This window comes from Schistosoma haematobium, chromosome 1 (assembly GCF_000699445.3).
Source record: "Schistosoma haematobium chromosome 1, whole genome shotgun sequence".
Taxonomy (NCBI): Eukaryota; Metazoa; Platyhelminthes; class Trematoda; order Strigeidida; family Schistosomatidae; genus Schistosoma; species Schistosoma haematobium.
The window spans coordinates 45,472,444-45,497,844 of record NC_067196.1 but is presented as its reverse complement, the minus strand read 5'-3'; the positions used below and the strand labels follow the sequence as shown (position 1 = coordinate 45,497,844).

General features: G+C 39.3%; 2 protein-coding genes across 4 annotated transcripts in view; one reads left to right on the top strand and one right to left on the bottom strand.

The window, feature by feature from the left end:
• The first annotated feature begins 3,000 nt into the window (after positions 1–3,000).
• On the top strand, positions 3,001–25,170 carry ZFYVE20_1 (Rabenosyn-5). 3 transcript variants are annotated; one of them, XM_051208807.1, is made up of 10 exons: positions 5,441–6,466; positions 6,502–6,597; positions 6,631–6,771; positions 6,806–6,865; positions 6,905–7,246; positions 9,103–9,206; positions 17,713–17,783; positions 22,909–22,995; positions 24,144–24,366; positions 24,703–25,170. In XM_051208807.1, exons 1-10 carry the CDS (start codon positions 6,331–6,333, stop codon positions 25,021–25,023), a joined length of 1,581 nt encoding a protein of 526 aa, XP_051074211.1. In that variant the 5' UTR covers positions 5,441–6,330; the 3' UTR covers positions 25,024–25,170. The 3 variants fall into 3 exon arrangements, with proteins under 3 accessions (XP_051074213.1, XP_051074211.1, XP_051074212.1); XM_051208809.1 differs by adding an exon at positions 7,279–7,477 and having other exon boundaries at positions 5,441–6,771; positions 6,806–7,246; positions 24,703–25,082; XM_051208808.1 differs by adding an exon at positions 3,001–3,719 and having other exon boundaries at positions 6,263–7,246; positions 24,703–25,082.
• Positions 25,166–25,401, bottom strand: part of UBR5 (E3 ubiquitin-protein ligase ubr5) — a gene marked incomplete at both ends in the record, with an annotated part of 36,467 nt that continues 36,231 nt past the window's right edge. Inside the window, one exon of the mRNA XM_051218498.1 lies at positions 25,166–25,378. Coding sequence (XP_051074210.1) covers positions 25,166–25,378 — 213 coding nt within the window. The remainder of the gene's footprint in view (positions 25,379–25,401) is intronic.

The window sequence follows — 25,401 nt, the reverse complement described above, 5'->3', positions numbered from 1 at the left end:
AATTTTCCGGAAATTCGCCTCGGCTTAGCGAGTGTGAAAACATCACGCTAAGCGGCGTTGCCAGGATTGAGGCTGCCTCCCTCAGTATGGCAGGATGAACCATATCCGGGCCAGGAGAAGTATCTAGTCTTAAGTGCTGCAATTTACGGAACACCAAGTCAGCGCTTAGGTTCACTTAGGAGAGTTTTTGATGGAGTTTTGTCCTCTGAGCTGGATGGTTTGGTAGTGGAGCTTTCATCGTTCTTCTGAACGACATCATCAGCACAAACTTCAGATAGAAGTGAAGTGTTCGAATTTCTCCATATGTGTTTCACAGCTTGTTCTGTGCACCTCGATGTTGATTGGTTCTTGTTGACCTTAAATTTATCATTGTTTACTTCTTTGTTTTGGTTGTGTCTCCTATTGGTTTGATTTTTGTTCCCATATTTATGCATGGTTTTCCTGATTGGTTGATAAATTGGATTGATTTCAACATGTTTGTTGATTGCTGATTGACCTGAGTGCCAGGCTTCTAGAAATTCTCTGGTGTTTTTGGAGTTTCCTCTGTCTAAGATTTCTACATTTTCCCAATCGAATGAGTGTCCGTAGTTATCCACGTGTATTGAAATAAGTGAAGAAATATCATGGCGTTTGACTGCTAATTGATGTTCATGTAGGCGTAGGTGGAGGGGACGTCCGCTTTGTCCGATGTAGTGTTTGTCGCAGTTGGTACAGTTTATTTTGTAGATAATGTTTGATTTGTTCTCCTTTGTTATTTCATCTTTTGGTTTGCATAAGATTGATTGTAGTGATTTTGTTGGTTTGTGTGGCACACCTATCCCGAAGGTTTTCAGCAGTCTCGTTGCAGTTTCTGATATTCCTTGTATGTACGGTAGGGTGATCCTTTTACTGATTTTTGTGCCTGACTTGGGTTGTGATGCTGTGTGCCGTTGGTGCTTTTTGATAAAGTTGATTGGGTAGCCGTTCTTTTGAAATATGTCCTTCAGGTATTTCTCTTCATTTCTTCGTGCTGCCAGTGTGCTGCAGTGTGTCCTCGCCCTCTTGAACAATGTGTGTACGCAGTTGATTTTGTGAGCCCTTGGGTTGTTGCTGTTGTAGTTGAGAATTTGATCTGTATGGGTTGGTTTCCTATATACTTGAGTTTCCAGTTTTCCTGTATCAGTTATGGTGATCAATATATCCAAAAATGCTAGTTGGTTGTTTGACTCCTGTTCCATTGTGAACTTGATGTCATTGAAAACGTTGTTGATCAGTTTGTATGTGTTTTCCAGTTCATCCTTTTTGACGATGACGAAGGTGTCGTCTACGTAGCGAATCCAAATTTTTGGCTTGATCACTGGTAATATCGTGGCTTCTAGTCTTTGCATCACTGCTTCTGCGATCAGTCCTGATATTGGTGATCCCATTGGTGTCCCTTTTGTTTGTTTGTAGATTTTGTTGTTGAATTGAAAATATGTTGTTAGGCATAAATCGATGAGCTCCAGTAGACTTTGAATTTGAAGCGTCGTGTATTTGGTGATATTTGTGTCGTTGTTGAGTAGTAGGGATATAGTTTCTTTTGCTAACTGTGGTTCAATTGAGGTGAACAGTGCAGTTACGTCGAAGGATATCATGAGTTCGTCGTTGTTGATTTGAATGTCCCTAATTTGGTCCAAGAATTGTGTTGGGGATTTGATGGAGTGTTTGGCTGAATCTACTAGATGTCTCAGTATTCGTGAAATTTCTTTTGACTTAGGAGAGTCCTGTGGAATTGCAGATGAAACTGTCGTCAATAAAGTTGATGTCAGCCGGTTGAAATGTTTGAGAGTAATGTGCCGCCAGAAGGTCAGCGGCGTCGCCATCGTTGTTGGTCGGGCCGTTAAGACCTAGCAGTTGGGAAACTCCTGTTTTGGCTTGACGAAGAGAGGCTGCATAACGGAATAGGCTTCTAGGGTTAGAGGCAAATTTGTCCATAAGCTTTGTCTGGTACTGAAGCCTGTCTTCTCTTATAGCCTTCGTGCATATGTTCCTGATATGTTTATATTGTCTATACGCTCCGTCGTTATCAGTTCGTTTGTATTCCGCCCAGCAGTGCCTTTTGCGGCTTAGCAGGCGAAGGGTACGGTTCATGATTACTGTAGGTGGCTTGCAGCTTTTGGGAACCGTTTGAGGAACTGAATGGTTTGTAGCACATAAGAGCGTGTGCAGTAAGAAGTCCCGATGACCGTCCACATCGAGTTGAGGGTGAACATCCCAAACCACCTGTTGTAGATAGTCATGTAGAGCTGGGACATTCAACCGTTTAAAATTCCAACGCAAATTATTGTTGGGATACCTTAGCTTAGTTTTGATGACAAAACTGAAGGCTATGACGCATGATCGCTCTTTCCCAGAGGAGCCAGGATTGAGAGGTTGTCAACTAGGAATTATTCGTTTGTGAATACACAGTCTAAGCGCGATGGTGTCTGACTGTTTCTCCAATGAGTTGCCGACCTCACATTTTCATATAAGCCCAAGTCATCGATGAGGTTGAAGAACCGAGCTTCAATTGAGTTGTCGCCTCCAGTATACGTGTGCTCCGTGAAGTTGACTCTAGGGAGATTAAAGTCCCCTAGAATCAGGATGTGTGTGAAACCGAGACGGGTAGAGCAGGATAGTCCTTCCAGCATACGACTATCGTACTCGATGTCGGCAGTTTGCTTCCTGTAAATGACTCCGACCAGACACCTCGAAGCACTTGACAATCTAACAGAGCACCATATGGATTCCTCCAGATTGTTAAACTCGAGGTTATGGACTTGGTGCACCTCCAAGCAAGAGATTATGTATATGGCTACTCAATTCCCCCCAATTCCTTTTTTATATGTCCGAGACTCACAGAACCACCTATTTTGAGGATTTATTTACCTCTGCAGGTTTCCTGTGCACTGCCCAAAAAGCAGAAACCTGTTCCCAGAATCTATACAAATTGTTTGTTGAAAATGCGTGGAATCGTGCAAGATATAAAGTGAAGGTTGACTTGAAGGTTAGGTTGCCAGAAGCGTCTTGATGGATGTATTCTGTATCGATGTAGCAGTTATTTTATCGGCAGTATCACCTTTGAAACCTCTGCGTATTCTTGCTTCACAGTCTCTTTTTGAAAGCATTGATGTGGAACCAGTATTTCTCAGTGTGATTTGTGAATACTGTCATATGAGTATGCTTATGAGTTGTTTTCCACTGAAAGGCCAAGGAAACAAAATGTACTTTCAATAAAAGGTTTCATCCTTACCATTTGTTGGTTCCTTACACGTCACTTAAAGTTGTTCAAAATACTACATAAAAGTTGGGGCCTTCTGCTTGGGAAATTTTGTGTGTAATATTTAGCTTCACTTAGTTCACTTGCCATTTGTGTATTTCTTCCTCAAAAACCACCTGAGCATAGTGGAAAGCTTTTTGCTACGAAATGTAAACTGTCGCAGTTACTAATTAGTGCCCCATATGTTCCTTTTTTAATAACTATGTCAAATGGAGTTTTGTGAAGTAGATCGTTCATTAACTTTGCGGCCATGTTATCGTGACCCAACTTTTTCGTCGAACAGGTCCATGACTTGTGGTGTTCAGCTTTTTCGTAGACCGGCCACTAGACAGCTTCAATGTTTATGGGCAGAAAATAGTTTATATTGGCTACGATAAAACGGTGGAACCAATAATATATTTTATTCAGCTTCCGTGTTATTTATGCAGTTTATGTGTTAAAAGTATGTCGATCCCCTATTTTTGGTCTCGAGTTCATAGTATATGATGCATTTTGTAAATTCTACGTTTTATTTCCCGTATTTACAATAATTCTGCTACTAAATAACGCCGATCTACATGTATAACTGCTAAGGTCATACCTACACTAAGAGCATGTTAGCCGTTTATTATATCAAATTACGAAACACCTGCGAAGTGGTTCAGTTTTTTAACACTGATGATATTCACTCCTTAAACTGGTTTGTGTTTGTTCCTGGAATATTACTAGACAAGAGTAGTGAGTGCATATCATCGTTCTGACTTTATGTAAGTTTACTGTAATAGCATTCATTGTGAACAAAATTACTTCTGATACCAGTATATTGTTGGCCTTTCCAACTTTTTTTTCCGTAGAATTTAGACGTATATTTATGGTAATTCTCGTTTAACCAAGTTAAGATAAGGTGATGATTTTTTCCAGAATTTATTTGGCTCTACAAAACATGTTTGAGTATGCAACCACCATGGAGGTAGACTTCACTAAGTAAAACGATCCAATGAGTCAGAGAGATTTGACCGCTTTTCCTTTAAATTTTTGCAGGTTCTGAAGCATCTACGTATTTGTTAGTGCCCAGCCGTAATCATATTTACTGACCTTAAGGCCCCATATGAACCTATAAATCAACAGGTCCTATCAGGAACTTTCATTAAGAGGTGCATTAACGTACCAAAGGTCTCTAAATCGGACATTATTTGTCTCGCCAAAGTTCTATTTGATTTGTCATTTAAACTGATTACATCAACTGTTCTTCTGGGTTCAGTTTTAATACAGACATTTTAAAGATTTGTTTTCTGCCTAGAAACGTATAGGCTCAAAGTGAGAAGATGATAGTTCTTACACTGGCAAAATATAGGGTTCCCTAAATAACAGTACATGAATGTTTGGGATGTTGTCTTTTATGATTAATTTTCGTGTTAGCTCCGTACTTGTTGAGACCTTACTGCCGAGGACGGATATCCGTGGGATAAGGCGAGGTGTGCATTTTTACGGTCGACCTTTTCTAACCCCACCCCTCCTTGTGGGAAGGCAGCATCGCCGTTATGCTGGTTGTCTGGAGGAAACACCTAACTGCCGTCACACTTCTGTACAGTCAGCAGTACGACTTCACACTCAAACCTTGGTTTTGCTGCTTTTAGTCTTACCGCTCTTCAACCTACCTGTCGGGCATGGTGGGACCTTGAGGAACGGCTGTTCCAGCCAGAATAGCTTAATCGATCCATCAAGATAGGCAAACCCGACCCCCGAATGCCCTGGTACAGCCGAGTGGGGGGCCGCTCTCCCTCTCGAAGTGCTCTCACATGGCCACGGGTATATAGCCACGGCCAGGGAAGTCCTATTCACTGCTTCAGTATCCTGAAGAAACAAATGGAGTATGAACCGATTATTGGTCACAGTCTACCATAGGACTGCATCTCCTCACGTCGCTCCGGGTGTGGCCCCCTAAGAAAACCACCTGCTTCGGTTTGGGCACCTGGACAGTATCACAGCCCTCACATAAATTAGATGAAATTTGTGTGGCGCATATGTATCTGGTGCCCCCTTATACTATGTGTTGGTCCACCACGTCAAGGCAGCAACAACGGTCGGGCTCAGAATCGATCACAATGGCGTAGGTGTATACACTCTCTATCTTCCCTTAAGCTAAGAGATTAAAATCGCTTCATATCTTTCTTGCTACGAACTAATTCTTTGTTCCTGTACTATGTCCTTATATGCAATCTTTCTTTTACATATTACCACCACTACTTCTATGAATCTGGTATTCATCTTGTTGTGCTAATGAGGTATGGAAACTTGGACCGATGCACATGTGTGCCTGGTCCTTCGTTATAGCTGACTGACTGATTGACGTTGTCTTTTCTACATAAATCCAAGATATTGCTTCAAATCCGGTCTGCATCAGTAGCCAGTCAAAATACAACGGATTATTTGGTCATCCTGACCACTTAATTTACTTGTGAAGTCTCATAGGTTTTGGTGGGTCAATGGCAAGATAACGACATGGATACAAGAGCATTGTTAAGTGAAGGGAGGATGTTAGGCTATTAATCACATAGCAGATACATTATACATAATTTTGATTGTAATAGGCCTTTGGAGATGATTGTTACGTTTTTGATGGAGTTTTGTTCTCTGAGCTGGATGGTTTAGTCGTGGGGCTTTCGTCGTTCTTCTGAACGACATCATCAGCACAAACTGCAGGTGGAATGAATGTTATTTATCACTTCTTTATATAATTCAATCATCTAATATCATAGATGTTTTGTTGTATGAACTTACTTACTCATTGATCCTCGTCTAGTTTCCCAAATCAACTGCATCTGCGATAAACAAGTTATTTTAGTGAGCATGACATAATTATGAAGTACTTTTTGTGCTTGAAATCTTGTTCTATCGTTGGTGCTGTTTACTTTTAGAGCAATGTTAAAATGTCCAAATTTTAGAATATGTGATATCAGTTAGTCATAAACTTCATCATATCTGTCGATTTATTTTGCCTTGTAGTTGTTATTAAGATATTTTATGTTAGATGATAAAAGAGCATATGTAGATGTCTTTTTCCTGTACGTCATATGGCTAATCCATTTGACGAAACAATATTAGAAGGATTTATATGTCCAAAATGTATGGTTACGTTTGGAACTCCTGATTTATTGAGTCAACATTTCAAAGTAGAACATCGAAGTATCAATATCCCAGAAAATGGAGGTTTGAGTTATTCTTACCTTGATAGCTGTTAGTAGAATGCTTATCTGTAACTAATCCTGTACTCAAGACACAATCAGATCCAAATACCTCAACTGCGTTTTACGATCGAAAGAATGAAATTCAATCAATTGGTAAGCTTTTTAAATATTCATTTTAGGTTACAGGCGTTTATCAGTCTCTGACGTCGAAATTCATACAGTTGCGGAAAAACCATGTTAATCGCAGTTCATTAGAAACAAACCGTTTGTTAATACGTTTGGAAAAATTAATTGACGTAGCAGAAACACATGAAAGTGACCGAAAAGGTAAACACTTCACGATGAATTTATTTATTTTCAGTATTTGAACAAGCCATTGTACCGTGGATTGATGCAAAGGTAGACCTTTGTCCATGCTGTGGTAAGGGATTTGGTTTAGGCGCTGAAATAGCTTTCCCAGATGAAGATGACGTGTACTTGAACTCCACAGAAAACAATGCAAGCATTTCTAGGTTTTGGCCTAACAAAATTAGTGTCACTCGTTTAACAAACGCTATTCTGGACTATAATCCTGTATACCGCAGGCGACATCATTGTCGTTTATGTGGATATGTTTTGTGTGCCGACTGCAGTTATTTTATTTCTATACATAATGCTCGTGGTCTTCTACATGCTCTTAACGGACAAGATTTATATCTTTTTCCGGTTCCTTCGAATGCATCTGATACTAATGATCATCCAAATTACTTACTGGAATCAGAAGTTATTTTTCGAGAAGGAAATATTTCTACTTCCCAAAACGGTAAGTGATTTCGATTTGATTTTAGTTATCAGTTAACTGATTTTCCGCATAGCAAGTTATTAGTTCTTGTTAGGTGTGAATCATTTCCAGGAAGACATTGTTTTGATCGCTTCCCAGTACTTCAGGTCCAAAGTATAACCAAGCACATCTATGATAAATTCAACGTTTGGACTAAGTGACTGAAAGTTTCAGTACAAATGTATTTTAGTGAGATGCTTTTACTTAAAACAAGTGAGATACAGTTGTGTTGTAAATATTTTCTAAATCTAAATATTTAGTGGGTATTTTATTATTCTGATACTTTATTGAACATGTTTATAGGACCATAAACGTTAACTTGGGATAAAGACTGAACTTTACTGGAGTTTTCTGTATGATCTTCGTGCTAAGATCATTTGTATTAAATTTTTCAAGACTATTGACCATGAATTTGTGAATTTGAAGGCTCGGAATCCTGTTAGTTTTACTTACTCAGCCAGATCATGCGTGTATACATTGGCTTGAATTCCGTAATCATCCCCAGAATTAAGCTCATTTATTTCGACAAACAGTGGGTTAAAATGTGCTTTTTCTGAAGTTATTTCATATTTGATGTTTGTGTAGATAATTAGAAAAATAAGTAGGCATATGATGAACCAAAAGAATGCTGCGGCATAGTGATGGTCACTCACGAGATCGAATTATCGACGTAAACCCCCGAACGATTTGAGATAAAAAAACGAGACTACTGATGTAGTGTATGCTACTTATGCTTGCAGATATAAGTAGTATGTAACACCAGTCGGAGGGGAGTGTTTGTGAGCAGAAGGTTGACAATATTGCAATGAAGAGAAGAGAGGTGGAAACTGAAGGCAATCAAGATAACATCAATAATGAAGGAACAATGAAGCTTATAAGTGATAATTCGAAGATGTGCAAATGGTGTACTTGATGGATGATTTTCACACTACTAAACTACTATGTGACTGTTCATTAATAATAAGCTGAGTTTCCTCACCTTAGTTCTTTGTTCACTATATTGGCCAGAAATATAGATTCCTATCTAACAAAATATACTTATATAGAAGTTGTTGACAAAATAAATATGACAAGACATCCTAAATACTTGTAGGATATCAGTTTTGAAGATCCTCCACTCTTTAGTGAATTGAGACGTTGCTCTTTATATCAGCGTCAACCTTTAATCTGAAAGATAAGGTTTTCAGTCAGATTTCTTATATAGCGCAGAGTGAAAAATTAAAATGGATCTATTCTAATATTTTCATTATAATCTCTGTCATGAACACCTGTAATGCTTCCTGAGAATACAAAATCAAGTAACGTAATATGCCGATCGTTTTCGTCGTATAATGTAAAATCGGTGACGATTAGAGTAAATTGTCAAATTTTCCTATCATCTAGGATCAGCCAGTCAGTCAACAACGTAGAACTTCGTATGCGCGTACATCAGTTCTAGTTACCATACAACATTAGCACAGAGAGATACAATTGTTGATTCAAATCCTATAATGGTAGAGGTAGAAATAATATAAGCAGTAATCAGAAAGATTAGGGTTTGAAGATGTTGCTAAAGGAGTATGACCCAGTGAAATAAATTTGGAAAGAGAAAAAAAGAGACAAGGAGAATTCAGAAGATTAGAATTTGGGAGGACACAAAGAGTGGATGTATCAGTGCCATTGCAAACGATTTTGAACCATGTCATTCAATATCTCAGATAAAGTCTCTAGGATAAATGTTCTGAATTTGTTTATTACTAACTGCCAATTGCTCATCGGTTATTGACCGGTTCCATAAATAACTTTTCAGTTTCCTTTTTATTTTAGAATTATCATATCTTCATTATTCTGTTGTTTAGGTTATGAGTTGCGTATATGTCCTATTTGTATAAACATTTTGAAGAGGAAAATTAGTAGTTTGAAAACGTTACCAATCAATACCCCAATTATCCAAATGCATATAGTAAGTAACTCTGTGTTATGTTTTTCATGATGCAACGTTTATACTTGGAATAACAGATATGATTAAGTACAGTAATCTCCCTATCAAGGTATTCCATCATTTGAATTCAGCCCAAACCATATCTTATTGTCTCAATTAAAAACAGGCTGTAATTAGTACTACTAAAAAACTCAACGAATTCAATACTAATCTGAAAAATAGGTTCCAAGCATTACAGGATCTATTAAAAGAAGAAGAAACTACTAAAGGGATCAAAGAACCACCAACTTCAACGTGTCATGAGGTGCTGGATCTCAAGAAGCATCATCATAAGCAATGGATTTCTATCGAAACCATGGACTAGATTCAAGAAAAGAAGAGCAAGAAGATAGCAATTAACAACAGCCGAACAAGAGTAGAGAAAGTCAAGGCACAGACCAAATACACCGGAGCAAACAAACAAGTGAAGAAAAGCATTAGAGCGGACAAGCAGAAATAAGTGGAAGAGCTGGCAACGATAGCGGAAAAAGCTTCAAGAGGAGGAAATATGAGACAGCTGTATGATAAAACGAAGAAACTAGCAGGGAAATGCGGTAAACCAGAGAGACCGGTCAAGAACAAAGAAGGTAAGATAATCACCGAGGTTCGAGAACGGAGGAACAGATGGGTGGAACCTTTTGAGGAATTCTTGAATAAACCAGCTCCATTGAATCCACCAAACATCGAAGCAACACACAGACCTTCCTATAGCTGTCACTCCACCAACGATCGAAAACAATCAGGATGGCCACCAGACAAATCAAGAGAGGGAAATCAGCATGACCTGACAATATACCAGGTGAAGCTCTGAAATCACATATAGAAGTAACTGTAAACATGCTCCACGTTCTATTCAGGATAATTTGGGAGGATGATCAAGTGCCACGGACAGACTGGAAAGAAGGACACCTCATCAAGATACAAAAGAAAGGAGATCTGAGCAAGTGTGAAAAATACAGACGCATAACCTTACTAACAGTACCAGGAAAAGTTTTCAACAGTGTTGCTGAACCGGATGAAAGACAGTAGACGCCCAACTTCGAGATTAACAAGTTGGACTCCGTAAGGATCGATCGTGCACAGACCAAATTGTAACACTACGGATCATCGTTGGTTGTTCAACGATTATCCTTAGTGTTCCCTAAATGCCCTGGTACGGCCGAGAGTGGAGGGGGGCCGCCCTTCCTCTCCAAATGCTCTCGCACGGCCACGCGTATGCAGCCTTTGCCAAGGAAGTCCTACTCACTATCTTCTTGTGGCGGAGGTGTTGTTTACGAAATTGAGAGGACACAAAGTGAATATCCGGTGCTTTAACCGGGTCGGCGGACACGGAGGACCCACCTAGAGGAGTTGGAAAACCCTGATTCCAAACCAATGATGCACATGGGCCTCAGTATCCTGAGGAAACAAATGGAGTATGAACCAATTATTGGTCACCGGCTACCATGGGACTGCATCTCCTGACGTTGCTCCACTGCCTTGTGGGTTAGACCTTTAGGTCGAAGGCTCAGGGTGTGGTCCCCTAAGAAAACCATCTGCCTCGGTCTGGTCATCTGGGCAATATCATAGCTCTCATACAATTCAGATGAAATGACAATGATTATTGGAAGTACTGCCCTCACTCCTACTGCAATTCAAACAACCCATACCCATTTGATTACATTCACTTTTATTTTTTTGTACTACGTCACTTATCTACCCTCTTCCATCTTCACTTTGCGTATTCTTACTTTTCAACCTATACAGCAGCTCGCTTCTGGTGGAAATTCTGTTCTATCTGAACGTTCTCAAGTCACTGACTGGTCGAAAATTGGATGCTACCACCGAATACGGATACTGAGACAGTTTTTCTGAGACCACGTGCACCATTCAAACTGGCTGCCTTCAACGTTCGCACACTAACGCAGATCGGGCAACAGATTGGGCTGGCTATGTCTTTAGAAAGTCTTAATATCGACGTTTGTTGTCTATCCGAAACCCGTGATCAAGACTTTTGTGAAGTACTACAAATTCACTCTCTGTCGCTTCAAAAGACTTGTTTCACGTGCGTTTATCTGGGGATTTTGTGGCACCTTCGTCTGGCCTTGATGGCGTTGTCTCACTTAGCACTAGAGCTGAGGCAGCACTAATTGATTGAAGCCCCATTAACAGTTGGTTATGTGCTGTTAGATTAGAGAGTTCTATTAAGGTGAGAAGAAACCTGCGTGAGAAACGATATCTTTTCGCCATCTCCGCCTATCGTAGCCCGGATGCGATTGAGGATGAATTTTAACACCAGTTAACTGTTTTTCTCGATCAGACTGTCCTGCCCTTCATGGTCGGTGACGACTGATCCACCAAATGAGGCAGAAGTCCTCAAGGAACTCCAAATCTTGAAGTGTTAAAAAATCACCGGGCCCTGATTACCTACCTCCGGCTCTTTTTAAAGACTGTAGTAACTTTCGGGTTAAAGAACTGACTACGTTGTTTACGAAGTTCTGGAAGCTGGATAGTGTTCCAACATCATGGAACGAGTTGTTAGATGTCCCTATCTTTAAAAAGGGTTTACGTTGTTTCTGTAGCAACTATCGGGGGATAAGTCTACTTCCGATTGCATCTAGACTGTTGGTTTCCGTCATAATTCGTAGGTTTTTCAAAACCAGAGAAAGACTGGCTCGCGAGGAGCAGGCTGGTTTTTGTTCCGGTCGAGGATGTATTGATCATATCTTCACCCTCCGCCAAATGTTCAGTCAGTCAGTCAGTCAGTAACAACGTAGAACTTCGTACGTGCGTACATCAGTTCGAGTTGCCACACAACATTAGCACAGAGAGATACAATTGTTGATTCAAATCCCGTAGTGGTAGAGGTAGTAAGAGTATAAGCAGTAACCGGGAAGATTAGGGTTTGAAGATGTTGCTAAAGGAGTATAATCCAGTGAAATAAATTTGGAAAGAGAAAAAAGAAAGGGACATGAAGAATTCAGAAGATTAGAATTTGGGAGGACACAAAGAGTGTATGCACCTGCGCCATTGCAAACGATTTTGGGCCATGTCATTCAGGGTCTATAACCATCGATTGCTATCATCTCGCGGTCCCCAACCAGGTAGTCTACACCTACCAACACGGCTCAGTCCACTTGTCAGTGACTTCATGGACTTGTGCCATGTTTTGGTCTGGCCGCCCCTAGATTTCTTCCAACCTACTCCTATACAACAAAACATCGCACGTTGGGGCAGTCGGTGGTTGGGCATACGTAACACGTGTCCCAGCCATCTCAACCGATGAAGTTTCACTACTTCATCAATTGATTTGCCATCCTTACCTAGTACCCGCTTCCTAACAACTGTATTAGTTACTCGGTGGTTTCACGATATACGACCAATGTTTCGAAGACACCTATGATCAAATACTAGTAACCTACGAATATCCTCTACTCTTACTGGCCATGTATCATTGCCATAAAGTAGGACGGAACGAACTGCTGCGCAGTAAACACGTCCTTTGGTTAATAGAGGGATATCTCGCCTTCGCCATAAATGACGCAAATTGGTAAAAGCCAGTCGAGCCCTCTGTACCCGTGCTGAGACTTCGTCACACACTAGACCACAAGGGCTGATAAGACTTCCAAGATAAATGAAGCGGTCAACATGCTCAACTACTTCGCTCCCTATCATTAGTTCAGGTGTCAATGCAACCCAATCCTGAAGCAACATTTTGCATTTCGAGGGGGATAATCGCATCTCGAACATGCTTGCATTGTTGCTTATGGTGGTCAGAAATTTAGATGAGGAGTGTTATCTCTAAAAGCATGTCTACGATAAAGTTAAACAAGAATGGAGAGAGTAGACAACCCTGACGAACACCACTCGAGGTAATCAATTCTGATGACAGTTCGGCATAAGCTCTCACTCGTCCAATTGTGTTCGGGTAGAGAGTCTGTATAAGGTTAATGTACTTCTTTGATACTCCTTTCAATGACAAACACTGCCATAGAACCTCACGATCAGCAGAGTCGAATGCTGCTTTAAGGTCTAGAAATACTACGATTGTGGGGCGTCTGAATGTGTGTCTGTGTTCTAGGACCTGACGTAGTGTGAATATCTGGTCTATACAACCACGTCCAGGTCGAAAACCAGCCTGATTTTCTCTAGTCCGTTCTTCACGAGCTTTGGTTAGGCGTCGAAGTATTATTAAAGCTAATATTTTAAACACTATATTAGTCAAGCTGATTCCTCTATGATTGTCACAAGAGGACTTTTGTCCTTTCTTATAGACTGGCACAATCAGTGATTGGGACCAGTCATATGGGATTACGTCCAGTTCTCAAATTCTACCTAAGACCTCAGCCAATCTCGCTGCTAATACTGGACAGCCATCCTTAAAAATCTCAGGGGTAAACCTGTCAGGGCCTGCTGCTCTCCCACGCTTCAGATTTCCTATAGCTTTTTCAACCTCGTAAAGAGTTGGAGGACCTAAATTAACTTGACATTCAGGTCGACTGGAGATCGTGGGAAAACGAAGTGTGGCTGACAGTCAGTTGAACTGATCCCTAAAGTGTTCTGCCCATCAATCCAATCTCCTGGATTGAGAAGGAATATGTCCATCTTTATCTGAGATTGTTTCTCTAATAGTTGGGCTCCTAATGCCGGTTTCCATAACAAGTCCGAACAGTTGTCTGCTGTTACCTATTGCCACTGCCTTCTCCATCATTCTTGCTTTCGCTACCCACCACTGTTCGCGATCATTGAGTAGGCTTCTTATGAGCCTGCGCTTAATCGGACTCCGCTCTTTGTTATGTTTAGAGTTAGATGTTAGAACACCGTCTTATTTATCAAAGGGCAACAATCGTAGTGTTTCTTGACATCAGGGCTGCCTTCGATTATTTGGACAGGACTGTTCTCTGGGATTGTCTATCAGAGAAGTGCGTGCGTGAGAAGTTTATTAACACCCCAAAAGCCCTATATACAAATACCTCAGGCAGAGTGAGGGCATAAAACTACCTTTCTACATTGTTCCATCCAAGCAGTGGTGTTAGACAGTGTTACCCAATCTCACCATTCCTCTTCAACTTTGCCATCGATGACATTCTGGAAACAGCTCTGGTGGACGTAAGTAATGGCAGTGTAGATCTGTTGCCTGGAGAAAGACTTCTCGATCTTGAGTATACGGATGATATTGTCTTACTGTGCGATAATGCCCAAACCATACAACCCATACTTAATCAGTTGGCAACCAATGTCCGTAGGTACGGTATGTGCTTTGCACCTTCAAAGTGCAAAGTACTTCTACAAGACTGGCAGGACCCTGATCCTGTACTCACCGTGGGTGGTGAGCAGATAGGAGTAGTCGAGAATTTCGTGTATCTAGGTAGCTGAATAAATTCCGGTGGGGGTGTGAGTGATGAGATCACTGCACGTATAGTGAAAGCCAGAGTGGCTTATGCCAATCTGGACCATCTTTGGCGTTTTCGTGATGTTAGTCTGACTGTAAAAGGTGTGATCTACAACGCGTTGGTGAAAACAGTTTTACTCCATACTTGTGAAACCTGGCCTCTCCGAGTTGAGGACGTTAGACGACTCTCTGTGTTCGATCATCGCTGTCTCCGAAGGATTGCTGACATTCAGTGGCAACACCATGTCAGTAATGCAGAGGTTCGGCACCGTGTGTTCGGGCACAGAGACGATAATGCAATCGGTGTCACCATCTTGAAACACCGACTTCGGTGGCTTGGACATGTTCTACGAATGTCGTTCCAGAGAATTCCATATCGTGTATTATTTGTCGATGCTGGGACTGGTCGGAAAAGGCGGAGAGGTGGTCAGTGTATGACATAGTGTCGTGGTATGAAAGAAAGCTGCAAAGGGCTGGCTTCTGTTGGTCCTTCACGACTCCCTGGCTGGGGTACGAGAGATGGTGCAACACAGTGGCTAGAGACGTTATCAGATATGTCACAGAATAGAAGCCAGTGGCGACCCTTCTGTGACGTGTTTTTACTTTTTTCATAAAAAGTGGTTGTAACTCCCTTAACTGAAAGAATTGTTTCTGCTTGTACCTTTCCGCTACCCCCATTATTATTATTATTGTTTCACTACCATACACTGGTTTGTGGTCGTTATTGTTCTTTTTCCTTCTTATACACGTCTTACATTCTTTTTCTCTTCCCATTCTCATTATTATTGTGTGGCGCATATATATCTGGTGACCCCTTGTGCCAATATTTATGTGTTCAAATAATAATAATAATAATAATAATAATAATAATAATAATAAATAGTTGAACAATCGTTTGAGTGGAACTCTTCAATATACATCAACTTCACTGACTATGACAAAGCGTTTGGTAGTGTGGACAGGAGGACCTTATGGAAGCTTCTTCGACACTATGGTGTATCTAAGATAATTGTCAACATCATCCGGAAATCATAAGACGAACTACACTGCAAAGTCGTGCATGGTCGACGGCTTACAAATGCATTCCAATTAAGGATCGGAGTCTTACCGTTCTTCGACCGACCTGTCTGATATGGTAGGACCTTGAGGAACGGTTGTTATAGCCAGTATAGCTCGTTTGCTTCATCATGATAGACAAGCCCGACCACCACATCAAGGTAGCAACAACGGTCGGGAATCAATTAGAAGATTTGGACTTGACAGATGACCTGACCCTCCTATCTCATACACACGAACAAATGCAGATAAAGTCAACTAGTGTAGCAGCAGCCTCTGCATTAGTAGGCCTCAACACACACGAAGGAAAAAGCAAGATTCTCAAATACTGCACGGAGAACACCAAACTAATCACACTTGATGGAGAAGCTCTGGAAGAGGTGGAACCTTTCACGTACATGGGAAGCGTCATCGATGAACGTGGGGGATCTGATGCAGACGTAAAGTCGAGAATTGGCAAGGCAAGGGCAGCATCCCTACAATTGAAGAACATATGAAACTCAAAACAACTGTCAACCAATGTCAAAGTCAGAATCTTCAATATGAACGTCAATACAGTTCAGCTATATATAACTGAAACTTGGAGAACTACTAAAACCGTCATCAATAAAGTAAAATTACTTATAAACAATTGTCTACACAAGATACTCAATGTCCTTTGACCGGATACCATCTGCAACAACCTACTGTGGCAGAGAACAAACCAGCTTTCAGTCCTAAGTATCGATATCAGTCTTTCTGATGCTGCTGAGATAGTTCAGTTTGAAAATAGCTATGTAAGAAGTTTTCAAGGTCTAATTTAAAACAGCTAATACCTTCGACAAGTTTAAATGATCCAACTGAGAAGAGGAAGATTATCGAAACTGTGATAGATTAGCGCAACTCATTTCGAACAGTCTGATCATATGTTAACTTCTTACGCTATTTTTATATGAGAAATGAGGGTCGACTAAACAATTTGAAAATTAAAAAAGTGATTGAATACTCAGGAAAAATGTGTCGTACGATCTACTCAGCCTTTGCAATTTTGTATCAAAGTTCGGGAAGAATACTTAGGTTCCGTTAAGCCTGAATGGTACGAAAGTGTTCCCTTTGTGTATTCAGAAACATTAAACCTACCCTGGTAATATCTTATATCCAGTGATATGATGATAATAATAATTAATGACATCTAGAAAACTTGTAATCATTTTTTCTCTATAGCATTACTTGTATCAGTCTATATTGGTTAATCAATGTATTCTAAGTTAGGTAAATGCGCTGTTATGGTTTACAACCACCTCAGACTGTTTGGGTATATGCCACAAATCCACGCTCACATTGTATAATATAGATTTATTTAGTGCAGAATAAACGTATAACAGTAGATTATGAATCTCTGATTTAGATTATAAACCATGAAGTTTGGCCATTGTTCAGAGTCACCTTGTACTAAGAATAAAAAGTGTTCACTATCAAGTGAGATTAGTGGATTTTTGAAGCACAGCTTGATTAGTCAAATATGGTGATACCTAAAATTTATAGAGCTTGCTAAGTTGAGAAATTCCGCAGACAAACGTTTCTCTTAAAGAACTATTGAAGCAATAGATTTTAGTCGTTTGCTTCCAAATGAAGTAAATTACCAATACAGTGCTCTGTTTTTATTACTATACTACGAACTTTTATTACTGGATCATTTCACTAGGTTCTTGGTTTTCTCGATTACGTGTTTAACAATAGCCACAGAATTTACTGACCATGCTCTAAATAAGGTATGGTTCACGGACATTTGATGATGGCATAATATGAGATCAGTATTTACATGACATTCAATATAATAAAGACTAAATATGGTTTACTTTGGTATAGTTTTTTGTTGTCAGTCGTTCCGCACCCGTTCTGTCTATTTCATTTAATTTTTACTAATTGTATTAGTACTGTTGACTCTGAACCGTCTCCAGCTAATAAAATGTATCCACTTTATTCTACATGACTTTAGTATTTTTTCCTCATTAGAACTTAGTTAGTTACACACAGTTCCGCGGATATTTTTTGTTAATATTTGTTTTACTCTACATCCAGGAATTCAAGGAATTAATGAAAAAAGTTTGTGAATGGATACCTTCCTATACCATTATTGCTGAGAGTCTAAAGTGAGATAAAAGTTTTACTTTCAATCTTAACTAACATTGAAATATAGTGTTTGTTACTTGGCCTGTTACAGAAGCTTTTGTTTTTGTTTTATTTTTGTGGATTTCCTAAAACACTATGACGTAATTGTGTAACAAATTGAGAATATTTGTGTTAGGGTGTGGTGTGCTACCTATATCGACAGATATAAGTAACATCAGTCGAAAATGGAATGCCTGACAGCAGAAGGTTGAGAAGATTGAATAGAAGAGAACGGGGACACAGAGTGATTGGTATGGAAAGGAAGGGACAATAAACTCCGAGACAAGTGATGGACATTTTGCAAATGAAGTCCTGAACGTATGGTGTTCATATTTTACCAAATAACTGGTCGTTCCAGCCTGTGTTCTCGTTCGTAGCAAGGGTATCAGTTTAATATTCGATGAGCGTCTAATATTTGCTGCTGAGATATTGGATACAGTAGAGAAGTTAATTTGGATAAGTTTATGAACTTGTGACGGAGTAGAAGCTGTGAATCATTTATGTATACTAAAAACCGAAGGGGCTTACAATAACTTAGTGTGCAACGCTTTAGTAGTGTAATGATCGAGAACATAGGTCGGAACAACCGATGTATTTTAATACAAAGTATAGAGTATCTTGACAAAATATAAGAACTATACACTGAATACTCCATTTGTATCATTTCTCCTTCACATTCTGTATGATTCTTCAAGTTCACAATTCCTTTCCATTTTCCATGTTATTCTCCTCAACTCTATCTTCTTAGCCTTCTGCTGCCAGGGCTTCCACTTCCGATTAGTGTTACGTATTACTTATGTCTGTCGACATAAGTAGCTTACCACAGTGAGAGTTTTTCCTTATGAATTTGATACTTAACGTCTGAGCTGGATAACCTCAGCTACTGTGTAGATTATCATTATCTCCAAATTATTGCTGGTAGTCTGTGGCAACACACTATCAGTAATGCTTAATCATAGTAAAAAATGATGATGTTCTACTATTTTGGGACACGTACTATGATAGCTTGGTTATGTTTTACTCTTGTTGTAGTGCCCTCTATACAACGCATTATTTGCCGACTCATAGTACTTGATTGGAAACGGGAAAGTGGTTAGTTTATGACATGATACTATGGAATGACTGATATTCACATCGAATTAGCATCCGTTAGTTTGCTACGATTACCTGGATAGGATCTTAGAACTGTTTTGTTACTCTGCCAAATAAAGCTCAGAATAAAAGCTTGTGTAAGATCTGTTTTAATTCGTTATTTTATTCTCCATAGGCAGTATGGAGATTTGTGGAGATTGTAATATTTTCAAAGTTGAATTCGCGAGTCGATCTTAGCCAGACTAGCGTTGAAAACCTGAAAGCATTGGAGTTCAATCCGTGTCGGATGTGGGACAATTATCCACCTCAGGCAATGGGCGAAGGTTTGTGTAAGATCATGGATCAATTGAAGTTAAACATTATTACCATTTGACGCTGGCTAAGTGATCTAGAGGTTAAGCGTTCGCGCCTGAGATCGTGGATGCGCACTGCTCAGGAGTCCCATACTAGGGTGAAACGGCTGTCCATTGCTTTCAAGTCTTCATCAACAGCTAAATATCTCTTTTCATTGACTTAAATGTCTTGGTTATGTTGTGACTTAGATTATATCGTTTAATTTATACTATTCTAGTTTTATTTATTATATGAGTTTTCAAATTGTTTACAGCAGTCATTTCGTTTTGTATACTGAGTATTTCTTAGCGCCCTATTGTATCAACGTTTTTTGTCTTCGTAACAAATTTGATACCTGTACAGTTCTCAGACGATTTGCGAAATAGGAAGAATAATATCTGCACTGAAAATGAGGTGGGAAATCACTAACTGGATAACCAGGCTTGAAAATTCTATCATTAGTGGTTACTTTCCCTATTCTTAAAGTTTCTTTATCGAATTAAGAAACAATCGAGTTAATAATCTTGCTTCCACAATTCTTTCTGTCCTGAATTAGGATAGTTACTTTGAGAATTTATAAATGTAATTAAATTAAAAGGTAGTTCACGTAATGAAGTACGACCAGCTAGAAGGTGGATAACGTTTCTTTTTCTTTCATCGGCATACACTCTGCAAGTACAATAATGAGTTAGCAAAGGCATAATTAGAACTAATTGTGATTGTTAGAATATGAAGAAAGTGTAGAATAAAGCACCACACTGATTTAATGAGGTCAGATACTTGGGTGTTTCCTTTAGCAATTTGGTGTATCTCTTCGACTATGAGGCATTTGACGGCATGGACAGGAAAACATTGTGCAACCTTCTTAGGTACTATGGTGTACCTGAGAAGATTGTCAACATCATCCGGAACTCATACTACGAACTACACTTCAAAGTCGTGCATGGAGGACAGCTGACAAATGTATTCCAAGTGAGGACCGGATTCAGATAAGACTGCTTACTAGAAGTGAAGTGTTTGAATTTCTCCACATATGGTCCACAGCTTGTCCTGTAGACCTCGACGTTGATTGGATCTTGTTGACCTTAAACGAATATTGAAAAATTTAGTGGATTCATCCAACCACTCCACTAAATCCCCCATACAATTCCTCGATCAGATTAAAGACATTCTGATCAACAACAACGAGCTGTTCATATCCTTCGATGTAACAGTCTTATTCACCTCAGTTGAACCAAGCTTAGCAAAGGAAACTCTATTCCTGCTTCTCGCAAAGTACACGAAGCTTCAAAGTCAAAGTTCTCTAGAACTCATCGATTTATGCTTAACAAAGTATTTTCAATTCAACAACAAAATCTACGAACAAACGAAGGGAACATAGATGGAATCACCAATATCAGGACTTACTGCAGAAGCAGTGATGCAGAGACTGGAAGCCTCTATCCTACCAGTGATCAAGCCAAAAAATTGGATTCGTTATGTGAACGACACATTCATCATCGTCAAACACCTACAAGCTGATCAATAACGTCTTCGATGACATCAAGTTTACAGTGGGACAAGAATCCGAACAACAAAGGACAATTCTTAGATGTATTAATCACCAGGATCGACATAGGAAGACTGGAGACACAAGTGTATAGGAAGCCGACCCACACAGATCAAATTCTCAACTACAGTAGAAACAACCGTAGGGCTCACAAAATCAACCAGGTACAAACTTTGTTCAAGAGGGCGTGGACACACTTGCAGCTCAAAAAATAAAGAAAAGTTCTTGAAGACCATCTTTCAAAAGAACGGCTACCCATTGAACTTCATCGAAAAATACCAACCGCACGCATCATCAGAAACAAAGTCAAACACACAAACCAACAAACGGATCACTCAACCATACATAAAAGGTATATCAGAAACTACAACGAGATTGTTGAAACCTTTCAGGATAGGTGCTGCACACAAACCCACAAAATCACTACAATCAATCCTATGCAAACCAAAGGATGAAATGACAAAAGAAGAAAAATCGAGCATCATCTACAAAATAAATTGTACTAAATGCAAAAATCACTACAGCGGCCAAAACGGACGCCCTTTTCATTTAGCCTGCATGAACATCAATTAGCAGTCAAACGCCATGACATGTACTTACTAATATCAAAGCACGTGGACAACTGCGGACACACATTCGACTGGAAAAATGTGAAAATATTGGATGGAGGCAATTCTAAAACCACCAGAGAATTTTTAGAAGTTTGTCACTCAGGTCAATCAACAAGCACATTGAAATCGATCCAATTTATCAACCAATCAGGGAAATTATGCACAAACATAGGACCGAAAATCAAATCGATGGGAGATACAATCAAAACAAAGTAAACAATGAAAAGTTTAAAGTCAACAAGAATCAGCTAACATCGAGGTTTATAGGACAAGCTGTGAACCATATGTGGAGAAATTCGAACACTTCACTTCTACCTGAGGTTTGTTCTGATGTTGTTCAGTAGAACGATAAAAGCTCCATGACCAAACCATCTAGCTCAGAGAACAAAACTCCATCAAAATTATTATTAGTTTAGGCATAATAATTAGTTAACTGGAGTTCAAATTTTTCTTAATATTGGCTGGACTATGAAGACCACCTCCACATCTGACAGAATACAATGGACAGCTCGGAATCAATTAGAAGATTTGAACTTGACAGATGACCTGACCCTTCTATCTCATACACACGAACAAATGCAGATAAAGTCAACTAGTGTAGCAGCAGCCTCTGCATTAGTAGGCCTCAACACACACGAAGGAAAAAGCAAGATTCTCAAATACTGCACGGAGAACACCAAACTAATCACACTTGATGGAGAAGCTCTGGAAGAGGTGGAACCTTTCACGTACATGGGAAGCGTCATCGATGAACGTGGGGGATCTGATGCAGACGTAAAGTCGAGAATTGGCAAGGCAAGGGCAGCATCCCTACAATTGAAGAACATATGAAACTCAAAACAACTGTCAACCAATGTCAAAGTCAGAATCTTCAATATGAACGTCAATACAGTTCAGCTATATATAACTGAAACTTGGAGAACTACTAAAACCGTCATCAATAAAGTAAAATTACTTATAAACAATTGTCTACACAAGATACTCAATGTCCTTTGACCGGATACCATCTGCAACAACCTACTGTGGCAGAGAACACACCAGCTTCTATTTGAAGAGGAAATTAGGAAAAGACGTCGGAAATGGATAGGACACACATTACGGAAATCACTGGACTGCATCACGAGGCAACCGACAATTTGGAATCGTGAAGGGGAGGGCAGAAATCGAAAGGCTGAATAGTAAATGGAAAGGAATTGCCAGGACAGAGTTGGATTGAGAATGTTGGTGTGATGGTCTCTACTCCTGGACGAGGGGTAACAGGCGTAAGTATCTCTTTGTTCTTGTTTGTAGTCACGAATTGCGAAGTCTGTTCACTAGCATATCAAATTAGTATTGTATCTAAATCGCTTACTCCTTTTTACTAATTATTTGTATGGATTTAATTACCACAAGAGGCTCAGTTTTCAATATTAATTGTGAATTCCTCATGAGAATTCTCAAAATGATTTATCATTTGCACACACACACATTGGGATGAATATTATGTAGAAAATTCTTTTCAACATTTTTATCATTAACTAGCTCCGGGGAACAAAAATATACGCTAGAATCTGCTAGATCTATGCACTCCGATTTGTTGCAAGCATTACAAAAAATTGAGACACTCGGGTAAGCGTAATAATGTTACAGTATTTTCGTTCGGTGTCTATTAAAATTTATTTTCCATTCTTTATATATATATAGATGGATACGTACATTAGTTGAGTAGTTATCTTGTGATCGAAATTATTGATATTAGTGTGAATTCCCTACTTTTGAACTCACATCTCCGAACTTTCAATATTTATGGCCGTTGCTTCTATCTTTTAATGAATTTTAAGTCTGATCACTTTCAGCAAATGAATATTAGCAATGTAGATTATTATGTTAACTTTACATGTGGTCACAAGAGACGTAAAATCTGATATATACGTACATCGGTTCAAGTCCCTGCACCACATCAACAGAGCAAAATCAAATTGCCAACACAAACACTGCAGTGGTAGTAGTAACAATATTAACGGTAGTAGAGAAGGCTAGTCATAGACAATAAGATTCGAGAAGGAAAAATAAATTCGCAGTAGGTAGCGTGCGCCTACTGAGTCTAACAGTCAATGACTTCATGGACGTATGCTAAGTTTTGATCTGGCCGTTCCTCGCTTTCTCCCAATCCAGCCGAAACTGCACGTCGAAGTAGGCAGTGGTCATGCGCAGGCAACACAATGTTATTTTATTGCTGTTAGATGTTTTGATTGAGGAAAAATACAAGTTGCTGTCGACTAAAATAAAGTTTATTTATGATTACGAAGCTGACTATCTAAGAGAAACATTTTACTCTACACGTACGGATAAAAGAGAAAATTAATGGTTTGTACTAGGGATTATACTGCTGGGACACTAGATAATACGATGAGTATAATCAATAAGACTTAACACTAGACAATGGGATCACGTGAATTCCGACCAACAATTGAGAACCAGATTTCCGGCCAGAACAAATTTGGAAGTCAATACAGTGATATCGACAGTGGAAAGAATTTACAAAATCATACGGTTGCTATACACTTGCTATAGTTGGAAGTCTCTTCATGCATTAGCCAATCATATCTTACTTTCACTGACACATCACACGCTTTGAGGGATCCACTAATACGATTAAGTCCCTAAACCATACTTTATAGTACGGATTTTGAAACCATAATTATTTTTAAATTGTCTAGTAAAGTCGAAATATTTTTCTTGTCTGTAATAAAACCTGAGACACTATCTGATTTCAGACGACAGTTTGCAAAATACAGTGAACCGAATTCAGAACTTTATGTCAACAGAATAGTGGCGCGCTTGACATCAGCAGTTTATCGAAGGGCGAGACATTTTGTCCAAAATTATCTCCCACCTTTGCAAACTCTTCCTACACTCAGACAATATGATAACCTTACTTCACAACGCAAGGCTGAATTGGCAGTTAGATGGTCTGAGGAAGACAAAGCTCTTGCAGAAGTAAGTTGTACTGTATCACATTAAAGGTGTAACTGGTTTCGATAAGCTTGAAACATAGCTGTGTAGACCGAAAACTTCATGAACTGTAAGCTTCTGCTAACTACTATGTAGTTTTATTAAACAATTAACTTCTTTTGTATCAGACGATTATTTTCATTGGGTTCAAACATTTTGATCGTAATTCTGCAATCTCTTGCTTTTGCACAATCCTCCAAAAAGCCAGATAATTCACTACATGAATTTATCTATAATACAACGCTTGGAATTTCTTAAAGCTTTTACTTGATTATCAGCCGTGTACCCCCTCCATCTATTATTTATTTTTACTTTTTTCAGCTGATGGAGCGAGTATCAGGTAAACAAAACTTTGCAAACATGGATCCAGCCATTAATCCTACTGCCAAAATATGGCAAAGGTTTTCCCAACTACCTACTTCGATGCCCAACACTTATGAGAAACACCAAGGAAAGAAAACTACAATAGAGTACTTAAGTGATATAGCGAATAAGATGGATCACGTTGCTGGACAACTGATGACTGCACACAAAGAAGGTCGACTGCGAACTGCAGAAGAGCTGGCACAAAAACTCAACCAACTCGAACAAGAATTTCAGAATATCAATTCTAGCCTTAACGACAGTGAACTCCCAAAATAGCTGTACATGTTGACAAAGCATTCAAAATGGCACAATAAAACAAACATTTGAAAATCTGATTGATTTATTATACTTCAAAAATTCAAATGTTTTCTCATTTACAATAATAAGGAAGACTTATTTGATTGAGATATACAGGAAATTATACAAAGCCAAAACATTTTGTTCCAATCGCCTGTAACAGCTTGTCACGCAATATGTGCCTTGATGAATATAGTGGTAAGTAAAGACGTGAAATACAAGTGTTAGCAGATGGAAGATGATGGTCGTCGGGTGGCTTGATTGTGATTGAAGGCATAGGCTGAAATCCTTGAGCACTGGCAGGAAGGGTTGGACTTGATGTCCAGAAGTACAACTATAAACAGATCACAAAAAATC